Source organism: Hipposideros armiger, unplaced genomic scaffold, assembly GCF_001890085.2.
Source record: "Hipposideros armiger isolate ML-2016 unplaced genomic scaffold, ASM189008v1 scaffold_18, whole genome shotgun sequence".
NCBI classification, from domain to species: domain Eukaryota; kingdom Metazoa; phylum Chordata; class Mammalia; order Chiroptera; family Hipposideridae; genus Hipposideros; species Hipposideros armiger.
This window is the reverse complement of record NW_017731368.1, coordinates 6,545,259-6,570,022: the sequence shown is the minus strand read 5'-3', so window position 1 is coordinate 6,570,022 and position 24,764 is coordinate 6,545,259. Positions and strand designations below refer to the sequence as shown.

General features: G+C 47.0%; 1 protein-coding gene across 5 annotated transcripts in view; it reads left to right on the top strand.

Moving 5' to 3' along the window:
- Window positions 1-24,764, top strand: part of LOC109377304 (trafficking kinesin-binding protein 1) — a 60,536-nt gene that overhangs the window by 6,809 nt on the left and 28,963 nt on the right. For 2 of the 5 annotated variants that reach the window (XM_019633620.1, XM_019633626.1), the window contains exons 1-4: window positions 752-1,064; window positions 14,882-14,958; window positions 22,344-22,460; window positions 24,649-24,749. In XM_019633620.1, the coding sequence (XP_019489165.1) occupies window positions 953-1,064; window positions 14,882-14,958; window positions 22,344-22,460; window positions 24,649-24,749 (407 nt within the window). In that variant the 5' untranslated portion in view covers window positions 752-952. Of the gene's footprint in view, window positions 1-751; window positions 1,065-14,881; window positions 14,959-22,343; window positions 22,461-24,648; window positions 24,750-24,764 lie in introns of those variants that run through there. The other 3 variants (XM_019633651.1, XM_019633640.1, XM_019633631.1) reach the window with 2 other exon arrangements.

Sequence of the window (24,764 nt, the reverse complement as noted above, 5' to 3'; positions counted from 1 at the left end):
ATGGAAGAACCTGTCATCTTTCACTGTTACAGGCAAAATCAAACCATGCAGAGGAATTGGTATCGAGATATGCATTTAAACTGTGGATTCTTTTTCCAGGCAACATTGCAAGATAGTAGGCAATAGGTTTTCTCCGTGCTTATCCTAGCAGTGGAAGAGATTGTCATAAATTTGGCTGTGACTATACAGATGGAGGATGAGAGTGGAATTTATAAAATGCAGTTTGAAAAAGAGCAAATATGCAATGGTGTTATTACCAAAGAGAGGCTACGATGAATTAAGCTTAACACAGGTAGTGGTGACTGCAGTGCTTTTCCCCTTTTGCTAGAAGTCAGAATAATCACTTCCTTCCCCATTTAGCACTGAGTCAGGCTACTGTCACAGTCAGATGTGTCTCGGCTTCTGAAGCAGCTCACAGGGCGTTCATCTGAGGGCATTGGGCAATCATTCACCACACACCTTTAGACAGGTGTACCTGCTTAAGGCTGGGTTGGTATTGCCCTGTGTAGTTGCTATGAGACTTCCAGGAAGCTACCATTCCTCCTGGCCTCTGGGGGAGGGCGGGGGTGAGGAGAAGAATCTGGAGGCAGAGCGCTTGCTTGAGGCCCTGCACCTGCCTGCGCGCCTCCCCTCTGAACCCACAGCACCTGGCAGGGTCACCCCAAGACTGGGCGGGGCATTGCCATTCCTACAGGTGCTTCGCCCTGCCCCACCCCTTCTCCCAGCTCATGAGACCCACCCCCTTCCGGGTCGTCCTGGACAAGGCTGGGCCAATGGCCCTGGGGACACCCTCTATTCCAGCTGAGCCAGGGCATGTCCTCCGCCCTGGCCAGGGCCCAATGTGAGCCCCAGGGGCTCAAGCCCCAATGGCTCCTCCGGGCAGGCAGCAGCCAGGAGCTCCCTCAAGGACAGCCCTTTAGGGCGATGTTTTGGCTTTGGGGTGACTTTAGCAATGTCCCTGAGAGACAAGGGAAGGGACGAAGAATGTTTTGAGTATGACTGCCACGATGAAGAGCGGAAGCCCACCAGGGAGCAGCATGAAACTCTGGACCTCGTGGAAGAGGGTAATTCTGTACTTTGCTCAAATCTGATCCTTTCCCTGGTAATATTTATATCGGCAGTTTCACTGATCTCACAGTACTCCTTTCTTATTGAGGTATAACGTCGGACACATAGATCTTATGTGGTAAGTGGCTTCATGACACTCAAGTGAAGCCACCACCACAGACGCACATTCCTAGCACCTGGGGAGGTCCCCTGGAGCCCGGCTAGTTTACACCTGCCTCCTGGGAGACCGAGGTCCTGACTTGTATCACCTGAGAGGTCCTGACTTGTATCACCTGAGATTTGTTTTGCCGATTCTTTATCTGTGTAAATGTAATCAAACTGTGTGTATTATCTTGTCTGGCTCCTGTCGCTTTTAAGGTCTTTGAAATTCATACGTATTGTTGCAAATATCAGCTGTTGTCTTTTTCTTTTCTTTTTTTCCTTTGTGGCATTCCAGCACTCCAGTTTTAAGAGTTTTAATTGTTTTCTTGCGACTGAACAGGTTTTGGTAAATTAATGGACTGGAGACTGAGTCATTATATATAAAACATGGCATTGTTTATACCAGTGCTGGCACTGTTTATTTTAAAACACTATTAATCACTGATGTGAAGTAGGGATTTTTTTTTTTAACTTAGAAATATTTCAAATAGAAAAGTACAAGGGCTGACATTGAAATCACCTGGGAACCCACCACTGTGCTCTATCGGGGTGCTGGTTTTGGAGAAGCGGGCTGGTGTTAAATAAAGATCTGCCCAAATGAATTTACTAGTTGAGCCTCTGGGGCTTTCACCCACAGCCCAGAGCAAAGGAATTTGGGTAGCGAAACAGGATGTTTAAACAGTAACTGCAGAGAAGTTCTCTAGGTCTTGAGTAAAAGCAATCAGAATCCCTTTTCAAAATTCAGCTCTGTGGTGGCCTATTTTCATGTCTCAGTGTAACTTTTAAAGTGATTTATAATTGACCGTATACAAAACGTTTATGCCCTGAAAATATTAACACTTCACCTACAGGACAGTTAAATGTATTTAACTGGAGAATGGAAGGGGGGGTGGGGAACAGCCAGAAGAGGGCAAAGGGGCTCGATGCTGAGGTCCGGTACCCTGCCTGGCCTTTTCATGAGAGACAGTGGACGTGAAAAGAGAAAGGAGTGATAGGCTGATGGGGACTATGCATTTGTTGGGTTCCCAGAAGTGCTCAAGAGAAGGCCATTCATCTGCCGATGCGGAGCTAGGGCCAGCCCAGATTTCACTGTACTTGCTTATGTCCCATGAAGCTGTGCTACCCACCGGGCAGCCTGGGTACCCGCCTGGCCTGAGAGCTTGTTAGAAATGCAGACTCTCAGGCCCTGCCCCGGGCCCACTGAGTCAGAATCTGCATTTTAACAAGATCCTAAGGGGATCCCTGTGCACATGGAAGTATGAGATGAGCTGCTGCCTTACAGGATAGTAAGAGGGTTTTAAAAACCAACCACGGAACCCTTTGATTCTAAATGCAAGGCTATGCCAGGCCCTGGAACAGTGTCATGTAGTCAAGAGAAGAAAACAATTTGTATGGCACATATTTCATATATATATATTTTTGTATGTCTCTATATGTTTAACTTTTTTAAAAACTGAGAGCCAGATGATGATGATAATGATAGCCCATGTTTATTGTGCGCTGACTATGTGCCAGGCACCATTCACTTTACTCCTTTATGTGGAGGTGCGTTTACTCCTTCAAAAAACCATATGAGGTTAAATGCTGTTATAATTTCCATTTCGTAGGTCGATAAGAGGAAACTTAAGTTACAGAACTCGTCTAAAATCACAGCTAGGAAGTGGTTTCAACCTGTGTAGAATGGCTCCAGGGCTTCTCTGCTCTTAAGCACTTTGCTAGCTGTTCTCAAAGTTGGGTCCCCATCCAGCCGCCTCAGCACCACCCAGGAACGCATAAGAAAGGCACAGCCTCGGGCCACACCCCACACCTGCCGTCAGACACTCTGGGGTGGAGCCCAGCAATCTGGGTTTTAACCCGCCCTCTGGCTGATACCAGACCGGTCAGTGCGCGCTGTCCTGTGCGCTGGCCCACATCTCATAGATGCCGGGGCCTCCGATCACGGGACAGCAGGGACCCTGCTCTGTATTTGCCGTCTTATGACAGACTTACATTCACTTCCTTCCCTCTTGTTTGTTCCCATCCCATGTCCCTCCTTTCTCCAATAAAATATTTCTAGCTGTCCTACAGGTGAAGCGTGAACAATATCTTTAGGACAGCAAACTCAAAAGAAAGGCACTTTACTGCCAACGTGCTTTGTTTTCTTTGTAAAATAAAATTCACAAGACTTGCTCCGGGCCTGAAGGAAGTCTCTGGCATATAGTTCAGGAAGATAGAGGTTTGGCCTGGAAGGTTTGGTTTCTGTGGCCAGTGTTGCTGGAAACCTGCATCCAGAGCAACCTGTTTTTCTCCAACACTGTCGCACCACCCTTGTCCGAACTTCATGAGAAACAAGTCCCGTGTGTGGGAGAGAGAGGCTCTGTGAATAGGGAAACCGTGTGCAGGGTGTGTGCATCACTGTGTTCCCTGGATTCTAAGGTGGTCTTCTATACTAACTGGCTTAAAAGAGGTGCTTTTGGTTGAAAACCAAAGGACAAAGTGAGTATTTGATAGCTATGGATACAGGAGACCCCTGTTCTCTCCCAGTCACCTTGTGGGAGTGATAGGCACTTTTTAATATCACACATTTAATCTTCAAAACAGCCTTTGAGGTCAACGCATTCCCATTTGCAGTCACAGCAGCCATGGCTCAGATAGGCTGTCCCTGTCCAGAGCCCCACAGCTGGAGGCCCAGATCAGGGCTTTCACCCTGCCTTGGGGGGGTCTGCCTTCCACAGCACCCAGGCTGTAAGCTAATGGAGTCCCTTTTCTCTACTTATCTCATTTAATCTTAAGGGAGAGAAAATATCCGGCTTCAGTGTCTTCCAGTCACTGAAGACTTGCAGGCACAGAAATGGAATTGACCTCAAGCAGTGCGAGTGGCCTCAGTGGGGAGGGCTGTGCTTGTTTCCTGCAGTCCCCTCTGCTCTAGGGGAGGTCAGGGGCTGGGGCAGTTGCAGGGCTGCTGGGAGTGAAGTTGTAGGTCCCGTCTCCCTGTGGCCAAGCAGCAGCACGGGCACCAGGAAAACACTGGTAAAGAGCGAAGCTTTGTTGTCAGGTCCGTGCGCTTTGTTGCATGGCATTCTTCAGGAAATGCCTAAAAAAAGCCTGACGTGGTCATTTTTTCCTCACCTGGATGCTTCTGAGGCTGTTACCCAATGGCAAGATCAGTCACTCAGCTCCTGGCAGGATTCAAAAACAGCACATGGGGTGGTCTGGGGTTTCCTGAGTGCTCTGATCTGCAGGTGTTCTGAGCACACAGGCTGCTGGAGAGACAACATTGCCTTTTGCACAAATGGTAGTTTCCAGGTGTTGAGCACTAGCCAGCAAGTAGCACCAGGAGAAGCAGAGATGAAAAAAAAAAATGACACTTGGCGGTGGGAACGCAGAGCCTGATGGAGCCAGCCCATGAGTCTCTGTCCGCAGCTGCACCCTGCTGGGCCATCCACGGTCCCCAGTTGGTCCCAAGGCCGAGCATGGAAAGCAGCACAAATTGAGCACGTTCCTCCAGTTTAAAAGGAAGCCCTGGGCTGCAGGCAGAGGACTGGGCTGCGTGGAGCATGGCTGGATCCGGCTGTGCTGCATCCCAGAGGTGGCTGTGATGCCTCCAGCCACTGTGGAGTGGGACCTTCCTCCCTAGAGAGAGAGCCATCGGGCCAGGCCCCCGTGTCTGTGTTGACAGTGTGGCTAGTGGCACGTGGAGGTGCATTGTAGGACTCTCTCCTTCCTGGAGGGCCACGGATGAGGAAGGGGCTGACCCTGCTTATCAGTATTGCTCTCAGCACGGTTCCAAAGGTCTCTTTGCTAATGGTGTTTATTACCTGGGTCCAGCGTGGGGTGGGGTTTTGTTGTGAGTATCCATGGCTAACCCACACAAGCCTTCAGTGATGTCAGGTGCTCAGGGCGGTCCTCCTACTGGGGTGCTGGTACCAGTGTCACCCCAGGGCTGGCCACGGGCAAAGCTCACCCGTGGTCTGTGTATTTTGGGTCTCCTTGATGCTCTGCCCACTGCTGGCACCTGTCCCCTGAATGCCCTGCCATTTCCAGTCCTCTTGTCTCTGAACTCCCCGACAGCACTTCTCACTGGGCCCTTCCTTCTAGCTCCTCTGAATTATGCTCATTTATACTTGTGTCTTACCTTCTCAACTAGGCCAAGAATTCCTTGAGGGTAGACTCATTTGTTTACTCGGCAGTTAAGAGCCTTAAGTTGGGGTCAAACAGATTAGGCCCTTCCATAAAAGTGTCCAAGTGACCTTGGACTCTTTCTTCATGTCTAAAACGTAGACAATGGTAATAACTTTCCTCGTAGGATAAATGTAAACACCAAAAGGTGATAGATGATAGACATCCAGCACTTAGCAGAGTGCCAGGCACAGAGCAAGCGGTCAAACGCGAGCCATTTGGTTATCACCCACTACGCCCTCATTAAATACCCTGGCAATGAATGGCCACCATAGATCAACACTGAACGTTCCAGACTAGGGTGGGGCGGATGATTATGGCTTCCAACAGACCAGGGTCAAGTCCATGGTGATGTCCCACCTGACCTTGGACAAGCCACTCGACCTCTAAATGGGGATCATATTTGTGTCATGGGGTTGTTCTGGGCTTGAAGTGAAATAATGTTTGTAAAACGCCCAGGGTAGCAGTTAGCCTGTTGTAGATACTCAGTAGTCATTTCCTTTCTTCTTCCCTGCCTCTTCAATAACTTGCTTTGGTGCCCTGCTCTCAGCCTACCTTGGCAAGTGAAAGTGAGCCAGTAAAATAGTCACACTAACATTTCAGTTAATGACACGGAAGAGCAGTCACATGTGGCCAGAGCGGTCCTGTCAGGTCTCTGCCCTTGGCATGTGACCTCCCACCTCCCAGTGCACCGACCCAGACTGCTCTTCGCAGGGGGCTGGCCTCTGCCACCGTGCCGTCTCGGGGGCTGCTGTGATAAACCAGCACCTTTCACCTGAGAGAGGAGTGGGAGCTGCAGTCTGCCCTTTTCCTTCTGGTCTAAGACCACAGCTACTTATGAGCTACGCCTTCCTGGTGAATGCAGCTTCTTTCTTAGCACCTTCATCACCTCTTTGTGTCACAAAGGACTTGAGCTTGCCCCCTTCCAGGTGGCTTCTTTCTTTCTCAGGACTCCGCAGGACACCTGCTTATCTTGGGGTGATACGATACACACCAGGGCCTTCATGGTTTCACCCCTCTCTGGGGTCTTGGTTAGAAATGAGCCTTTCCTTTGCAAAGGCTGGTCTGGGAGTAAAACAAAAATCGTCCTTTTTTTTTCTCCCCAGCATCAGCGATGTGCTGGGCCCCAAATAAGACTCAGCTGCCTTTTGTGTGACTTCATCAGCCCAGGTGGAAAGGGACACGGGGCATTTGTAAGGATTAGGTTCACAGTGGCTGTTGCCATTTTTGGTGGGCCCTCACTCTGTTCCTGTACCCGCTTCAAGGGTTGCATCAAAATAGTTATGTTTTGTTTGTTTATTAAACCAAAGAATGTGTGTCTTACGGGTCTTAGTAGTGATACTCTTGGGCTATCGATACGTGCTACAACATGGCTGAGCCTTAAAAACCTCATGCTTAGATGCCAGACACGGAAGACCATAGATTGTATGATTCCACTCATATAAAGTATCCAATACAGGCAAATTAGGGAGACAGACAGTCTAAATTGTTTTGTAGGTATCGAAGGGCAACAGCTAAGTGAGGGACTTGGCTGAACCTCCAGAAGTGGCCCTAACTTGGGAGAAGGGTAGGACAGTGTCATGCTTGGGAGGAAAGTTCAAAGTCAAGCTCTTCTTAAAAACTAGAGAGAGTTGGCCCTTGCTTTTATGGATGTATCATGAAATTGTTCTGCCATCTGAGCAAATTTTAATGACCGTTATCTAATTAAAAATAATCTAGTCATGTGGGGCAGACTTGTACCTTTATGTGCGTGTTATAAGTGCTGCTTCCTAAATGGGTGATTTGCTCTTCCTTAAACAAGTTTGCTGTCTGAGAACTCCGTTGTGCTCTGAGGAAGGCTCTGTCAGAGGTGAGATAATAGAAGAATGCCTTTATGTCGTCATGCAATGGGGACGTGGTTGGAATATGGTGTATGTTTTTCAGGGGTGCTTGTGTGCATGTTGTTTGGTAACTTAAAATATTGAGGTATAATTTACGTACCATCAACTTCACCCATGTTAAGTGGGCAATTTAATGATCTTTAGTAAATTCACTGAGTTGTGCAAGCATCATCATAATTTAGTTTCAGAACATTTGTAACCCCCTCCCCTCACAAGATCCCTCATACCTGTTTACAGTCAATCCCACTCCCACCCCCAATCCCAGGTAACCACTGATCTGCTGTCTGTCTCTCTAATTTGCCTGCACCAGATACTTGATAAGAGTGGAATTATACAGTATATGGTCTTTTGCGTCTGGCTTCTGAGCGTAAGGTTTTTGAGGTTCAGCCATGTTGTAGCATGAATCAATACTTCATTCCTTTTTACAGCTGAGTAATAGTGTGGACATATGTTTTTAGTTCTCTTGGGTGGACCCCTAGGAGACTCTCAAAGCCTTTGTGACCTTTGGTGAGTCATCCAGCTTCTCAGAGCCTGAGTTTCCCTGCCGTCAGGTGTGGGGGTACGTGTGTCTAACCCAAGAGCATTGTGTCTGGCTGGGATAAGTGAGGGTTGCTGCTGTACAGTGGAGTCTAAAAACCCATTTGAAGATGTCCCCCTCAAAAGTACTTTGCCAGGTCAGCCCAGTCTAAATAGATGTCTGCCTGATGTCTTCCAAGGGAAGGCAGACTGCGAACGGCACAGTTTTTACAGTAGTGGACAGAGAACCTGAGACTTGGATAGGGTGTCAGCTACATGGAGGTGCTGTCTTCCTGCTGGAGCCCGGGGAGGAGCAGGCACTCCCCAGATGGAGAAGTGGGAGAAAGTGCCTACAGAAGGAAATAGCAGACACACACAGTGCCAGGCCAGACATCTGAGAGTGGCAACCCTGGGTGTGGGCGAGCTGTGGTGGAAAATGGGCACGGTGGCCGGTGAGGGGGCGAGAAAGGTAGGCTGGGGTCAGGTAAGGATGGTTCCTCTATCTTATGTGTTGAGGCCGTGGTGGAGCTGGCGAGGGTTTTTAAGTAGAGCGTTGACACATTCGATTCAAAAGCGTGGCGACACCGCTTTAAAGGACTTCTATTTTGTAATGCCTGGAAACTTGGCCTCAGTGGTGACTCATTTCGAATTTTATGGGAAGCTTTTGAGCTGTGGTTCTTAGGTTCTGAATCTCCCCGCCCCTAAGAACAGGGCAAACAGTATTCATTAGGCCTACTTCCTGCAGGATCAAGGGCCAAATGTAGGGAAGCTTTATGAGCCGACAACTGCTGCTCCTGGTCAAAGGGAGAGAGGGAGAATGCACTGATTCAGGGAGCATCCTTTTCTCTGACTCCTGTCTCTACCAGGCACATCAGAATTTCTAGGGGTGGGTGTTTATTTTGAAAGTGGAGTCAATATGCTTATAGTTTTTGTAGTAAAAATTATAGAAAATAAAATTTACTTTTACAAAACTGACACTAAGGTACAGAAGATAGGAGAAATTATTGGGCAGGGGAGACTGGAGGTCGGGTTCTAAAAAAAAGTTGAAAAGCAATGCCCTAATTAATTAAAGAAATGCCCTATCAGTAGTGCATAGCCAAAACAACCCAAAATGCAAATATAGTGAGCTGTCATCAATAGCTTCTCGCCATCCGTGCTTATTGGCTACTTGGTCTTTGAGTTTCAAGGAAACAATGTCCTCCTGAGGGCTTCGGATATTTATAAATATAAACATACTTGCACATTTACGTATGTTTTTATATATATATATATATATATATATATACACACACACACACATTTATGTATATACACACACGTGTATATGTGTATACACACATGTATGTGTGTAAAATATTCATCCATTTATTCGTTTATTTCCTCCAAAGATACGTAAAAGTGACACGGGAGAAATGTTATAACAATTAGGTTAAGAAGTGATGAGAGCTAATTGTTCTAACAACTTTTCACCAAAAGACGGTACATGAGTAAGAAGTGAGGTCTGCTAACGGTAGTTTCTTGGAGAAGATTGATGAGGCCTGTCGAACGAACTCAAAAGTCAGAAGCCTTTGGCTAGAAATAAATGATAAAGATTTTTTCAAGGATCAGAAACACAACCAGGCCATACCCATCGTGTTGCGAAGAAGAAGAAAAAAGTAAGAGTTCTTAACAGTATAAAGTACATTCTTGAGAAGAATCAGTCCTGCCCTCTTAGCCTCCGGATTGGTCCAAGATGGTCATCCTCTAGGTGACCCACGGTGGTCTGGATACTGAACACCTGGATATTCTTTTCTTAGTCCTTCAGAAGGTAATCAGAGTTACCTGGAGGTTTGATGTATATCCAAGCTTTGACACAGGACTGGGAGGTTCCAAAGGTTAAGTTCCCAGGCTGATTAAAACAAGAAGAGAAGTGTGTTCTTGTGCCTCGACTTACTTGGTTTTAGTAATTTCGCAGCTTGACTGTGGTGACTATATTTCCTCACTCTGTTCCTCAGGTCAAAATGTCAAGGGGCCTTATAAAGCCTTGTTCATATGTGACAGGAAGATGCAGGTCCCTAGGGAGAGCTGTGCTGACCCCTCCCTGCCCCCACCCACCCAGTCAGGCCTCATGGCTTGTGCCTTTGACACCCCACCCCAGCTGCCACCTGAACCCTGCAGCAGCCCCTGCCTGAGGGCTCATTTGGACGCCCCGCCCCCATTGTTTTCCTTTCTGTGGGCGTTTCCCTCAGGCCTCAGTTCCAGTTACCCCTGAGCTTCCCACTGGCCGAACTCTTTTCTGTTCAGGGCCTGCACACCATAGATATTTCAGATTGCGTGGCTGGCATCTTGTGTCTGAACAGGAGCTGGAAAATGGATGCCAGCATTTATACTCAAAATTGTTTGGGGTACAGTTTAATTCGCATAAAAGTTGCATGACTGATTTTCAGATGAAAGCCTCCCCCCACCCCCAGGAGCTGTGACAGCCAATCACAGGTCTCCATTTCCCTGGTCAGCCAGCCTAGGGCCACTCATGATTCCACCTGCCGTCCCAAGAGTGAGCACTTGATTCTCTTCTCATCTCAAAGTGGATTCCTCCAAACCAAGATTTAGCGCCTTCAGCCCTGGACAGGGCCTCCCTGCCAGATGGGCCTCCTGCTGCTGTGGTGTGGATAGCCCTCTGCCTGTCATGTTGCTCCACAGTGACCTCAATGGCTGTCCCCATGCCAGTGATTGCGCTGGGACAGCCCATCTTGTTTCTGACCTTTGGCGTCACGTGCCTGTCTCACAGAGGGACGCCAGGCCCAGGAAGTGGCGTGCTTTTGGTCCCTCTGTACCAGCCGGAAGCCCAGATCCTATACTTTTTTGATTTACCCCCCACTGAGTCTTATCTCTTATCTCTCCCAAGAAAAGAGATCCCTTCTCCCCGATCCCCACTGCCACCCAGGAGAACCTTGGAGTCATCCACAGCCTTGATGCTGATCACCCATCCCCCGAATTCCCTGCTCTGTAGCCTGGGTGTTTTCTGGAACACAACTCTCATATGGACGCTCCCCTTTGAAAAATCCTCCAGTGACTTCCCACTGCCCCATGACAGAAGTCTAAACTCCTTAGAGGGTCTGGGCAAGCCTCCTATAGCCTGGGCCAGGGGTGCCCTGACAGGCACGTGGGCTGCCTGCTTTCTCTGCGCCCCGGGAGGGTGGGGGTCTCCCGTGTTGTTCAGCACAGAGCCTGGTGCTTGGTGACGAATGTTGTTTGATGTTCGTTGGATCCTGCTGCACGTGTGCTCTGTGTCCTGTATATCTGCTTAGCTACTGTAGGTGTGTTGTACTTCTTCTAGGACTTGGACCCTAGTTTTCACATGTTGAGTTATTATAGAGGCTTGTCTGTTCTTTTACTTTCTGGGGTGGGGGGGGACGACACCTTTTTGGATGGAAGTGGATTTATTTGGTAGAGCACCCTTGGTCAGAAATGGAACCTCCATTGGAGTACGGTTCCCATGGAGAGAGAAGCTTGACCACGGTTTATTGTAGATTGAGTATCTAGAACGTTGGTGCTTAGAAAATGCAGCCTGTACTTGTCTTACGGTTTAAAGGCATCCTTTGTTATTTCCCCACCCTCATTGGTATCAACCCTGCCCTCTCACCTCTTGGAAGAGAAAACCCGAGACGCAATTACAGGGCTTGCCCAGAGCCTCCTGGCCTCGGAGAGTCTCCTATGAAAACCTAAGCCTCTGAGTCCCAGGGTCAGAGGTCTTTGTTTACCCCACACCACAGGTCCTTCGTCCTCTGTTTACGCGCCCTGAACATTGTTGATTGGTGCTGGCCTCGGCCTTACCCTCTGTCCTTGATGGCTCCCTAGTTTAGCACAGGAGCCAGACTGGCCTGGTTCAGTCCCTGCCATGCAGCCTGTTCCCTGTGACCTTGGTCGGGTCCTTCACTTCTCAGAGCCTGAGGTTTCTGTCTATGGAATCATCCTCATAACAGCGGGTACCCTGCAGGGTTTGTTCCTGAGAGTTAACTGAGAAGCCCATTAAACCTGCAGACACAGCGGGGACTCTATAAATGTTCGCCCGCTGCCCCTGCTGCGAGTCGCTTCTTATTTTGATGTTTGCCACTTGCTAGCTTGTGACATTGGACTAGCTTGTGACACTGGACGAGTTATTTGACCTCTCTGGGCCTCACTTTCCCATTTTTAAAATGGGATTAATGTAAGCACCCTATCCTGAAGTGTTGCTTTGAGGATTAAATGAGATAATCCATTTAGATGGCTGTGAATAATCCTGTCCAGAGTCAGTGTGCTCTGTAAGGATTTGCTGCTGCTGTTACTAATTTCTCTTAAAAGTAACCTCAGCGAGGATCCCGGGACCTTATACTATAGATTGTATATTTTCTAGAAAAATATTTTAAGTAATTTTTCCCCCATTAGTGCATGGTCACTTCAAAAAAAGTTTTTTTAAAGGACAAAAAGAATTAAAATGTACTTTAATCCAAATGTCAATATTTGTATGGCTATCCTAATTTGGGGATTATATGTATTTTTAAAAACATACCTGGAATAATAATGTACACACTTCCATAGCTCACAGTCAACAGTAGGTTTTCATATATGCCTCTGACTTCCGCAGCAAGTCTCTGTCAAAGGCCTCGGGACTTCCAGGGGGTCCCTACATCACCCTGAACCCCTAATTGAATGTGAAAGGGCACACTTAGCCTCCAGTCACTGTGTGTGTCGTGATCATATGTGCCTGACTGATCGATGCTGGAAAAACCCACTGGCCCAAGTGTACATTTTGGGGGCTCAATTGTTAAAATATATTAAGGCTTTTTATAATTAGCTTTATAAAAGGGATCCTTATGGTGGTGTATACACGAACCTACATAGAAGATAAAATTCTATAGGGTTTAATATTCACATGTGCGTGAACACACATGCACATACAAACATGTACCAGTAAAACTCAGTAAGATTCATGGACTGTATCAATGTCAGTTGTGATAAAATCACAACCCTGGTGGTGATAAAATTTTGCAAAATGTCACCGCTGGGGGGAACTGGGTAAAGGGTATAAGGGACCCCTGTATAATTTCTTATATCAAAAATTAGCTTTTAAAAAAATTAAATTTATTGAGGTAACATTGGTTAATAAAATTATTCACCACCCAAAGTCAGTTCTCCTTCCGTCACCATATATTTGACCCCTTTACCTTTTTCTACCACCTCCCTGACCCCCTAAAAAAATTAGCTTAAAAAACGTATGTATAATTTCTGATTAATACAATTCCAGAGAAAAGAAGCAGCTCCAAATCTTGTTCTCTTATTCTAGGGTGACAAAATACCAGATGAGTTAAAATGTAGCCCAGTTTCCATTTTTTTCCAGCACAGCAGAGGAGCTGGTCTTTGGAGAGCTTGGTGGGCATTAGCAGGTCCTCAGTTACAACACAGGTTTCAACACAGAGGCCTTTTGTAACTGCTGTGGTCCGTTTCTGGTGGATGAAAGGGGTGTGCTGATGCTTTCCTACAGGCGAGCTGGCTGGAGGGCTCCAGTGTCTTTATCTGCTTTGTTGCCGAACATGGCAGTGGCACAGCATGCAATCTAACTCCTGTCTACTGCGTAGGAATCTCCACTTAAGGATTTCTTTGTGACCTGGAGCTGATGAACTATTTAAAGCAATTTGAGCTGGACTCCATCTCTATCAAATTGAATTTTGGTTTAAACCAACCCTTATAAATCCCCCTTGCCTTCCCCGACCTAGCAGCTCTGTGGGAGGTGAGGGGAAGGAAAGTGCCTGAGGCCCTTCACTTCCCTTCAGCAGGCAGGCGGGCTCCTGCCTTGAAGTGCCGGGTGGGGAGAGCCCTGGAAGAGCAGCCCCCTTTCCTGGCTCCAGGCCCCTGGATCGGTTGGGTTTCAGATTTGGAACCAGATTTCAGGTCACCTTCTTAAGCTAGAAAATCATTCCAGCAGATCAGATTTCTCTGAGTTCCTTCACTAGGATGATCTCTACTTGAGTTTCATAAAATATTTAGAGACCTATTGCATTCCACTTGCAGCTCTAGCCGTTAGTAATGCTGCTGAGTTTGGCTTAGGAATACACTTCAGTTCCCAGACGCCTTGCGTGGGCTGTAACAGAATGTGGGTCATTGCCAAAGCTGAACTCAGCCTTTGACTCTTAAAGAAATATTCTCTAGAGTCATAGTTAAGAAGAGTTACTAAGAAATTACTATTTAGCCCTAAAGTGTCAGATTTCAAAAAATTTTACACTTTGGCCCTAAATCCATTTGCATTCATTCCTTCCTCAAAGAATAAGACCCATGCTATACCTTCTTGGTGTTAGTTGACCTGCAAATCAATTCCTTGCCATTGATTTAAAATAAAACAGCCCTGAGATTTTTCCGCAGACTAAAGTCTTCCTTCATTACACATGATTTTTCTCCAGCGGAACGGAGAACAAAGACACATAGTCTTAAAATGGCAGGCATGCAGCCTCTTATGAGCACAGTAAATTATATATGTCATGAACTATTGTTCATGTGTATATGTGCGTAGCAGGAATAGTAGTAGCCTTTTTGGTATGGATAAAAAATAAAAAAAAATCTATCACCCTAGTTTTCATGGTATGGAAACTGGTTGCATAGCCTTAGCATTTAGGCCATTTGGGGAGGGGTGGGGTGCTGTGCCATTATGAAATTATCAGCTAAGACTGTTGCTTAATAATTCTACCAATGGCGGCTGTCTGAAGGATCCCACTCTGTCCACATGGTTGGGTCTCTATGGTTAGATCCTGTAGGTGTCTGATAATTTGTGTGTCTGTGCTGCTGACCCGTTTCAGTTGGCTGAACTTACATGAGGTCAGACCCCTTTCCACTCTATATCCTTACTCGCAGCCCCACCTCTAGGTATGTCAAACACACAGTGTCAAGGCTTTGCAGGGATTAGCAGTCACTCCAACTCCTACACCCCCCTCAAACTTGGAACTCTTCCCTGGAACTTGTGCTGAATCCAGGGTGGGTTGGACTCAGCAAAAGCAACAACCCTTGAGCCTAACACACAGGTGCAGCATGGGGGCTGCTTTGTTAGAGGGGTCATTTGTTTGGCGGGTTTGTGGCATTGGTGGTTTCATGGTCACTTTTATTTCTTGCAGTTCTATGTGCTGAAAGAGTTGGCCAGATGACTAAGACATATAATGACATTGATGCTGTCACGCGCCTTCTTGAGGAGGTAAGTGTTTCCGGGAAGGGCCAATTAGAATTGACCGATTATAATGTATATTGATTGGAGCATACATTATTGTCTATCTCAGTGAAGAATCTCAGAGCTTTGGCCCTCTTGGGGTACAATTCAGTGGCTTTACTTTTCGAACTGGTAGCTATGTTGGTCTTCGTAGCTGTACCTTTGCATAAGGTATTAATGACAGAATCGAGTAGCATTGAACTACTTGCTAGAATGCCCAGTGTTAAGATTTAAAAAATAAAAACTTAAAAAAACATCGTGTTAGGATATATTTTAAGTGTATTTAAAAAATATCAGGAAAATACATCTTTACCCATATCTGTAATGTTTTGGGGTTTTGGGGAGATTTGTTTGTTTGTTTGTTTAACTTACATCGGTTTAAGGAGATATTATTATGTAGTGTCAGCATGGCAATAACCAAAATAAGCATGGCAAGAAAACCTTAGGAAACTTGCTTAGGATTAGATGCGCTGCTGGTATTTTAGAGACCATGGTTTTGTCAAGTTCTTCTCAGCGCTCTGTTGGCGATTGAGAATTATAGAGGCTGAAGGCCTCTAGAAACAGAGGAGTATGATATGTATATCTCCATGCCTAGAACAAGTCAGAACACGGTGGGTTCTTAGTAAGTATTTATTGAATAAGCGCCCACCTTTGAACATTATCTCCCCCTGTCTCCCCAAAGCAGGCCTTCAATGCACAGGTGCTAAGTTTTAGACCTTTGTTTCTGTTCTAGGATCGCGAATGATTTGGGGTCATGTGACCATACATTAGCCCTTCTCCAGGAAAACAATAGAAGGATGTGCGAGACGCAGAGATCATTGTTGTCATTTCAGCCAGTGGTAGTGTAAGGTTGAAACACAGGACCTAGCAGGAACGGTAGGACCAGAGTTTTTTGGGGGGCATCTTTTTACCCCATTTTTTTGTATCTCTTTCTATCTTTGTATCTGTTCAGCAAGCATTCTTACACCCGCTCTGAGGGCTGGAGCCTTCCAGTTCCCTCTGAGTTCCTGAGGGCTCTCCTGCCCTGCAGGCCACGCCCCTCCTACTCTCCTGATGGTCACCCACTAATAGACCCAGTTGAATTGAGTGGGGCCAGGAGCTGAAACCTGCTTACCCACCTGCATGTCATAGAAGTTATAAGCTCTTCAGCCCCAAATAAGTGATATTAGGTTTTTTGGCTGTGACAGGACCGTTGGTGAGGCATTTTAGGGCACAGGCCCCTCGTGGCTCTGTAGTTGCCACCATCTTGGCAGCTGGCGTTAGCCATGGTAGGAAGCTGGCTTGGTTGGCACCACCACCGACTTTTTTATGTTAAACTTTATTGGGGAACAGTGTGTTTTTTCGGGGAACAATGTGTTTTTTTCCCAGGACCCATCAGCTCCAAGTCAAGTTGTTGTCCATCGATCTTAGTTATGGAGGGCACAGCTCAGCTCCAAGTCCAGTCGTTGTCTTCAATCTAGTTGTGGAGGGCGCAGCTCCCTGATCCATGTGGGAATCGAACTGGCAACCCTGTTGCTCCTAAGCATGTGCTCTTACCAACTGAGGCACCTGGCCGCCCCCCCACCGACCTTTTAAAATGGTGTATTATGGACTCCTTCCTGCTGTGTCCATTACCCCCAAGAAAGCCACTGCTTCCCGGATCTTGCAGCACCCACTCCTCACCCCCTTCCCAGTTAATCTTCTGAGGGGTCTTATTTTTATACCTTTCTTTTTACTTCAAGGCCACCACTCCAGCTCCTGAATCCTCAGCAGTGAGTTTAATTTCTCTAATCTTTCTGCAGCTGCCCCTGTTCCAAGCCCCCTGTAACCCCTTGCTCTTTTCCTGACACTTAGAACTCCTCCGTGTGGCATTCAGAGCCACACATACTTGATCACGTTTTGAAACCGCCTCTTCTTCATCCCCAGGGACCTGCCTCCCGCTCTCCCCCTTTTCACCTTGTGCACCATTTGGTCACCCCTGTCTTGTTCTGGCTTTGAGTATTGTGCTCCAGGGCTCACCAGAGACCTTTGAAGCTGTCACCATCACCACAGCCCCAGGTGGTGCCCCCACCAAGCCCTGAGCACAGAATTCATCCTGAAGTTCTGTTTTCATTCATCCAACTGGATTGGTTAGAAACCAAGGCGGGGGATGATTTCCTTCTCCCTTTTAATCTTGGAAATGATAGGCCTTTGATCGTTTTCTGCCTCTGTTGTCATCCTTATTATTAAGGCTGAAATTTTACTGAGAGCTGTGTGTTGCCCATGTGTCATCTCAGAAGTAGGTGCCACCGTTTCCCCATTCTGCAGCTAAGGGACCTGAATCTGAAAGGACAGAAGACACCCAAGGCACAGCTGCTTTCCAGCCAGGTCCCCTGATTGCCGCGCGTGTGACTCTGGTCCTTTTGGCTGTCGTGTTTATTGTTCTGTGCATTTAGTTTTGGAGAGTATGGTTAGTTGGTTGTCAGTGGGACATTTTCGCTTTAAAAACATGAACCGGGTAAAATTGTTTATGGGATGCTGCCTCTGTAAGTGCCCACTGCCCACATTCTTGGCTCCCACTGAGTTTGAGCTGGCCGCGCTGAGTGCTACCTCTGCAGGCAAGTCCGGCTGCACTTGGACGTGCGAGGATCGCTTGCAAAGCAGCCTGGGATTCTAGCCCTTTTTGCAGATATTGGTTAAAAATAGTTCACTTCCCACCAGCCAGTTTCCTAAATGAATGTCACTGTCTAAAGAGTATAATCTTGTCTTTTTTGAAAAATTGAGTTACTGCAAAGAATACTTATGGGGTAGTTTTTCAGGTGGCTCTGTTGTGCCTTGTTTTATTGTTAGTGACTCATCATGGCAACAGTCGGCATGTGTCTGTGTTCTTGCATATGCCATTCTTCTTCTTGTCCTGATGAGAATCACAACTGAGTCACGCCTTTCTTTGGAAAGAGGCGGGTTTCCTGGTTAACATCTAACTGCCCCAGTCATGTGACAGTTGTACCATATTATGCTTTTCTTGGCTTTGTTTTCGTTTCCTCTGATCATGATCCTTTGCTTTGCACGCCTGCCACATGCAGGTGGGGTGCTGGAGGGATTTGCCTAGGATGGCCAGTGGGGAGTTTGCTTCTGGGTTTAGGGGGAAGAGGATTCAGCAACTGGCCCAGGCTTGCTGCCGTTCGGAGTTTACCTTTGGACAGAGCTTGCCTCTTCCCCAGTTACGGCGAGGGTTATTCTGAGGGCCCTTTAGTCACACTTTTTATCCTGAAACTGGTGAATGAGATGAGTCAGCTGCTAAGTGCGGGAGGCAGGCAGCTCTCCAGCTCCTGGGGTTGTGTCAGCAGCACAAGGGTTCATTGGTAAAGGGCTAAGACACAAGTTACAGCCTTTTTAAACAGAGCATGTCGGCAAAGAGGAGTTGAGCAGGGTTAGAATTGAGTTCCACCGGGCCACATTTTCCCGGGGAATAAAAGAGCCAGTTCTTTTAATAGCTTATTTCCAAGACCCTAAATTATTTATTTCTAGTCTTTTATTCTCACTGTAGTTTAATCCAGTGGTCATTTCCTGGCTGTTTTCCTGGTTTTAGAAGTAAACATTTATCAGATGTTGGCTGGTGGTAAGAAATGGGAGTTTTTTCATTTTTTTCATTCTTCAAGAGAAACCTAACCTGCCAATCACGTAGTAAAGAAACAACAGAGACACTACGATAACTTTTCTGTTTAGTTTTTTCATTTCACCCCTAAGTATTTTTACTCTAATGTCTTGCTCTCCCCACCCCCAGCAGACAATTTTCTTTATGTTACTGTAAAGATTAGATTTTCAGTGTAGACGAGGTGAGAGCTCCCCATCAGTGGGGCAGAGGGGTGAGGTTTGGGGTGTAATGGGGAGAGGTGACGGGCTGGGTTGTTGAGTGCACCCACTGCACTGGTTTTCATCCCCTTCCTAGTTCCCGTTCCTATTGGGTTCTGGCCTCTGTGTGCAGTGGGCAGCCTTCAACATCCTTCATGTGCCCTAGCAGTGCCTTTCCCAGCTGGTCCTCATTGTTATAATATTTGTTTGACTTGTCTGCAGTGGAACCTGCACACAAAATGTGGCTAAGGCATTGCAAATGACTGCCTGTTGGAACTCAGCTGCCTGGATGTGGGGGGAACAAACTTTGCTCTACCCTCAAGGTTTTTTTGGCGGGTCTACTAATCAGATAGACATGAGGCAGATTAGCAAGAGAAAATAAACGACTTTAATAATATGCACATACGTAGGGGAACACCACATAAATGACAGATTCAGAGACCCCACATGCACAAGAGGTTCAGAGATAGAAAGGGAACGTGGGTATATAAGATATTCTGAGCTAGGGGTGAGGTAAGGTGTGCTGGGGGCTTCAATGGGTCACTGGAGAATGATAAGAGCAGATGCTTAGTAAATAGAAGCTTGTGCTGCCCTTTAGATAGGTCAAAAGAGACAATCTCTGGGGGTGACCAGTTAGCTCAGTTGGTTAGAGCATGCTGCTGATAACACCAAGGTTGTCGGTTTGATCCCCGCATGGGCCACTGAGCTGTTCCCTCCTTAAAAGAGTCAACTATGCCATTGTAGCATGAAAGCAATGTGTAACCAATGACCATGGCTGTTCCCCAATAAAATTTATAAAAAAAAGAAAAGAGTCTATCTCTGATAATCTCTTCAAGTTCTTCTAGGCAGTTAAGGGAGGGGCAGAAGTTTCTCTCGAGCCCTCCGCTAACACTAACTTTGCCTTTAGCGCAACACAATCTGTATACCGCAGAGGCACATCTTGGGGTGACTCATTTTTAACCTCCATAGTTGCATGATGGCAACACAGAACAGCGAGGCAGCAAGCTGATGGGCCTTAAGCCCCTGTGGGGTACTGAGTCTGAACACTTGTTCTAGTAAAGAAATTTAGTAGACTTACACGAGCATGGTGGAGACCACACTTCCAAAGGGCAGTGGATGTTGGTGTTGCAGTTCTGAGTGTTAGCCAGCTGAAGCCACTTGGACTAGATGCTGAGTGTGTGTCGGTCCCTGGAGAGGTAGGTGTGCAAGTTCTTCCAGGAACCAAATAAGCACAAATTGTGGGAATGGGCTGGTGGTATTTTATGGCTTACTTGACGTGACACCTGGCTGGCCTCTGGGACAGTGGTGACTGCAGATTTTATCACTGTCGACAACCTAGGGGAGAGAGACCATCATCTGTGCACAAGGGAGAGCCAAATCCCTGGTAAATCCAGAGTCTTCCCAAAGTGTACTTTGACCTCCAATAATTCAGTGAAACTCCTGTGATAAGCAAAGGGACGGGGAGCTGCTATTGCAGGGAAGTTAGAAATAAAAGCTATCTATGGTGGTGGTGGATGGTGTCTATGGTGGTGGTGGGGGGGGGCGTTGTTTGGTTGGTTGATTTTTAAAAAAATAATTTTTAATCATAGAAGCCAATGAATCATAAAGCTAGAAGATTTTTTTCAAGGGTATCTCAGCTCGTCTGACCCCCCCACCCTACTTCATCTAGCAGACGAGGGAACCAGGCCCAGCGGTGTTAAGTCTTACCCCGAACTCTCCCAGTTTCAGAGCGGGACAATGGTTCACCTGGAGCACTTAAACTTTGGACCAGTACCCGCTGTAAGAAATGCATCTTAGGCTGCGACTCAACACTCACATAAGTAAATGTATGACAAATGACAGTTTAACTGAGAAACAGTACCCTTGTCACGTGGAACGCTCTTTGGTATTTCAGTTCTGTGCTGTAGAATTTCATGTAAACCAAAATGTCAGCTGCCCTTACTAAAGTGATTCTCAGCCTGCTAATGGGTTATAACCTGCCTTTGGAAGAAACTCATCTAGAGTGTACCAGATCCTTCTTAAGCGGAAGCCATTGACCCAAGCCTCGTAGTTATTAATAGTTCATCAGAAGCTAGGACTCCTCTCCAGCTTTTTTTTTTTTTTTTGCTTTTAATTATGTTAGCCTAAAAATAAAAGGCCTTTCAAAATGAGAGGCAACAAGCGTTTATTTGAGATTAAAAGAAGAATAGCTATTTGGGAAGCATTGATTCAGACAAAAGCCCCAATGATGTTCCAATTAGGAGACGAAGGCAAGGGATATTTATGAGAAAGGGAAGGGGAACCATTACAATAGAAGGAAGGCATTTCTATTGGTGCAGAACAACTAAGACGGTGATGTTTATTCTAAAGAATGTTTTTAATTTTCAGTCTGGTCGTCTTCACTCTGGTAGTTATACGATCTGTTTTCTTGTTATCCTTGCAAACAGTTCTTTGAGACACAAGGTTGCTTTGGGCTCAGCCCAAAGGTTATTGTGCCCTGTTTTAATATTCCAAAGGTTTGAGGCATAAGATGTGTAAGGCAGTTCTTTTGACATGGCAGCTCCAGCTCCATTTTAAAGTGGCTCCATTTATATTATTTTTCTTAATAGCTCCATGTTCCCATTCGTCTGCTTCTTATACCAGGTGAACAGAATAATTAGCATAAGCTTCTAAAATAATTTCGTTTTCCAGAGTTCTCCTTCCCTTGCCAACCCCCACCTAAAAAATGATGAACAACTTGGTGATGGCGGCTGCCCCTGTCAGGGGACATCTTCCCTCCCATAAAGGCAGCTGTACCTTTCTGCACCCCTGAAGATTTTCCTCTGTGTCCTGCTCTGTTCTAAGTGATGTCATCAGCTGAACAGAAAATTCTGTGTCCTGAGCACATCTTTATCTCTGAAGTAGGGCTATTGTGTGCATTCTCTCTCCATTTTGAAAGTACAGGTATTTGTTTTAAATAAAGGCGAAGGAGCCTGCGGTTAAGTAAAAGAAGCCTGTTATTTATTGTATTTCAAAGTAACTTGAAACATTTTCTGTGTCAGAGGAGGCAGCTATAAGGAACTCGGTGAATTCCAGCTTCATGTGTGCCAAGGAGGCTGCAGGCTGCGTCCCTGTGTCAGCTCTCGGCTGTTGTAAACACACTTTGAAACGTCTGGATTCACTCACTCATCCAGCAAATAGTCACCCACTGTTTCCATGTGCTGGGCTCTGGCGATGCAATACCCAGCCCTAGGTCTCTGCGCAGAGACAGGAGATCAAATGACTACACAAATACCAAAACCAGTTGCAGAGAAATGTTCTTGGAAGCAGGTTTTCCCTGGTGGAAGAGAGACTAATTTTCATTAGATTTTTAAGGCTCCCTTTCGCTGCTTGAGGTTTTGGTGAACGCCTCTGCACACACAAGGTCAGGGCGTCCCTCTCTTTGAATGGGTATCAAATGCTGGTGATCGGACGGTGGTGAATTATTCATCTCTTTTGTAATTTCTAAATGTCCTTGTTTTCCTCCGTTGACCCGGAGCACTGTTGGCTCCTTTGGGAAGCCCGGGTATTTTTTGAATCTCTGCTCTCGCTTCTGCCTTTCTTAGAAAGAGCGGGATTTAGAATTGGCTGCTCGGATTGGCCAGTCGTTGTTGAAGAAGAACAAGACCCTCACCGAGAGGAACGAGCTGCTGGAAGAGCAGGTGGAGCACATCAGGGAGGAGGTGAGCAGCTGGCGCAAAGGCTGGGGCACCACAGGTGTGGGCAAAGAAGCGGATGCCACAGGGTCCCGTTGGGAGAGGCCCGGACACAGAACGCTGCCTGCCTGCAGCTCCTGCTCGCTGTCTCCTTCCGCCAGTGTGGGCAGGATCGCCAGCGGCAGGATAAAGCCTGCACTTAGTAGGCCTACAGTGTTGTGTCCCATGGCCGGCCTGGGTGTGTTGGACCAACCACAGTCCCCGTCTTCCAAGAGTCCAGGTCATCACGTGGGCTGAGAAAGATGACTGAGCTCTTTGCAAAAGCGCAGTCAGACTGATCCAACCGTGAGCAGGGCTCCCTGAGCCCGGGCGGGCAGCGTAAGCCACTGCACAGTCATCATTACGGTATAATGTTGTGTTTGTACAACCAAACAAAGAACCTTGTTGTTTTCCTGAGAGAAACCCCATTATTTTCATGACAGGAATCTTGGGTGTTAGATGTGTGTGATGACAGGAGGGGCTGAAAGCTGAAGGCTTACCTTGGGGGGCTGAGGTTTGGGAGGAGCAGCACTGGTTTTCTGGAAGGGCTGGGGTGTGGGCAGGAAGAGAAAGGCTCTGGGGAGCCCCACGGGGCTGCTACAACAACGATGACAGGCCTAGAGCCAGGCCCCACTTGGTAACTTCTTTCCATCATCCTGTTCTTTTAGCAGCGAAATTTGAAGTGTGAGGACTTTCATTGGATTTCCTTCTTCTCATTTCTTCTCCCTCATTTTCTATCAGAAACTTTCTTAGTGGGAGGGGGTGCCCTTATTCATGTCCCTAAGCTGTCTTCAAACTTTTCCTCCTTCAAGCTGTTCCCAGCTATTGCTGTGTGGGTTTAACAATAGCTTTACGATGATGAAATGGAGTTGCCACTTTATATGAAAAGTTTTAATCCCAGGCTTTCTTTAAAAGATGATAAGGTGGTATATGAGTGTGTTCTGGGAGAAATAAAGTTAACCCCTGCTTTTTCTGCCCGCCTCCCATCATGGCCTGAATCCCCTTCTCTCAGGTATTTAAAGCATGCCAGGTCAGCCCAGTCCCTTCTCAGCCCCTTCTGAGCAGATGCCACCCAGGAACCAGTAAATGGTCACCTGTCACCTCTCATGTGCTGCGTCCTCATGTTACCGCTTTGCTTGGGGTTTCCTCCCCTCACACAAAGACCGTCCTATCTTTGGGAGTGGAAATGCCTTCCCCCCGCCACCTTGGAAAAGCTTTGAATTTGAAAACTGTAACGTGTTCCCCTTCGGCACATCATTAAATTATCAGTCTCGGTGTTGAGGCTAAAGCCTGTCTGCACATAAAACTGGCTTCTCCATGGATGTCATAATATATTCACTGTAGTGTGTAGGAAAGCTGGAATGCACCACGGACCCTAAATGAAATCAGAAACAAGAAAGAATTCAAACAGAATTGCAATTCTCGCCTACAGCACCGGCTCCCTGTCCATCCTCACGGAATGGCGGAAGGGCAGGGGAAAAATTTTATGGCCCAGGTTTGTTTGTTTTAAACCTTAGGTGTAAATCATTGTGATTTGCAAAGCTGTCCTAGCAGAGCAGTAGTCAGTAGGATCAGTTCCTGATAGTGGCCTCTTCTTCCTGTATCTGAAATTCCTACCTCGAGACTATTGGCTACAGAGCACAGTGTGGCCAAGCTTGGCCTGGAGCCCTGTGACGGTGCAGCAGTCACAGGGTAGAGCTGCAAGGTTTTCCAAGCAGGACAAGCTTCTAGTAGCTGCCCACCCAGAGCTGGCATCTCCAAGGCCCTGGTGCCAGGTGGCATTTGTTTCAGCGAAAACGAATGGCCTCGTCTTGTATTTGGTAACATGATCCTTTTCTCTGGCCGTTTGCCCCAGTGGTCATCTGGCTACTTGCAAAGCTCATATGCTGTCTTGTGCCCCCCAAAACGTCATTCTAGAACCTTCTAGTTCCCTCCCATCTCTTCTCTGTGCCAATGTAAAAATGAGAAACTTAGGCAGAGGGATTTCTGCCCCAAAAGTAATTCATTGTATTTTTCTTAAGTGTGATCAAACTCAGCCCTTTGTTTTCTTTGCATAGCACAAAATGAGGAGTTTTTAAAAATGGTGTCCCCGAGCAGTCAGTATTTGAGCGCTCTTGGGGACGTGGTCAGGTTCGGGATGTGAATGCCGCTCCCCCGCCCCCCCTGCTTTCCGCAGGTGTCTCAGCTCCGGCACGAGCTGTCCATGAAGGATGAGCTGCTTCAGTTCTACACCAGCGCCGCGGAGGAGAGCGAGCCCGAGTCTGCGTGCTCAACCCCGTAAGTCACCGGGGC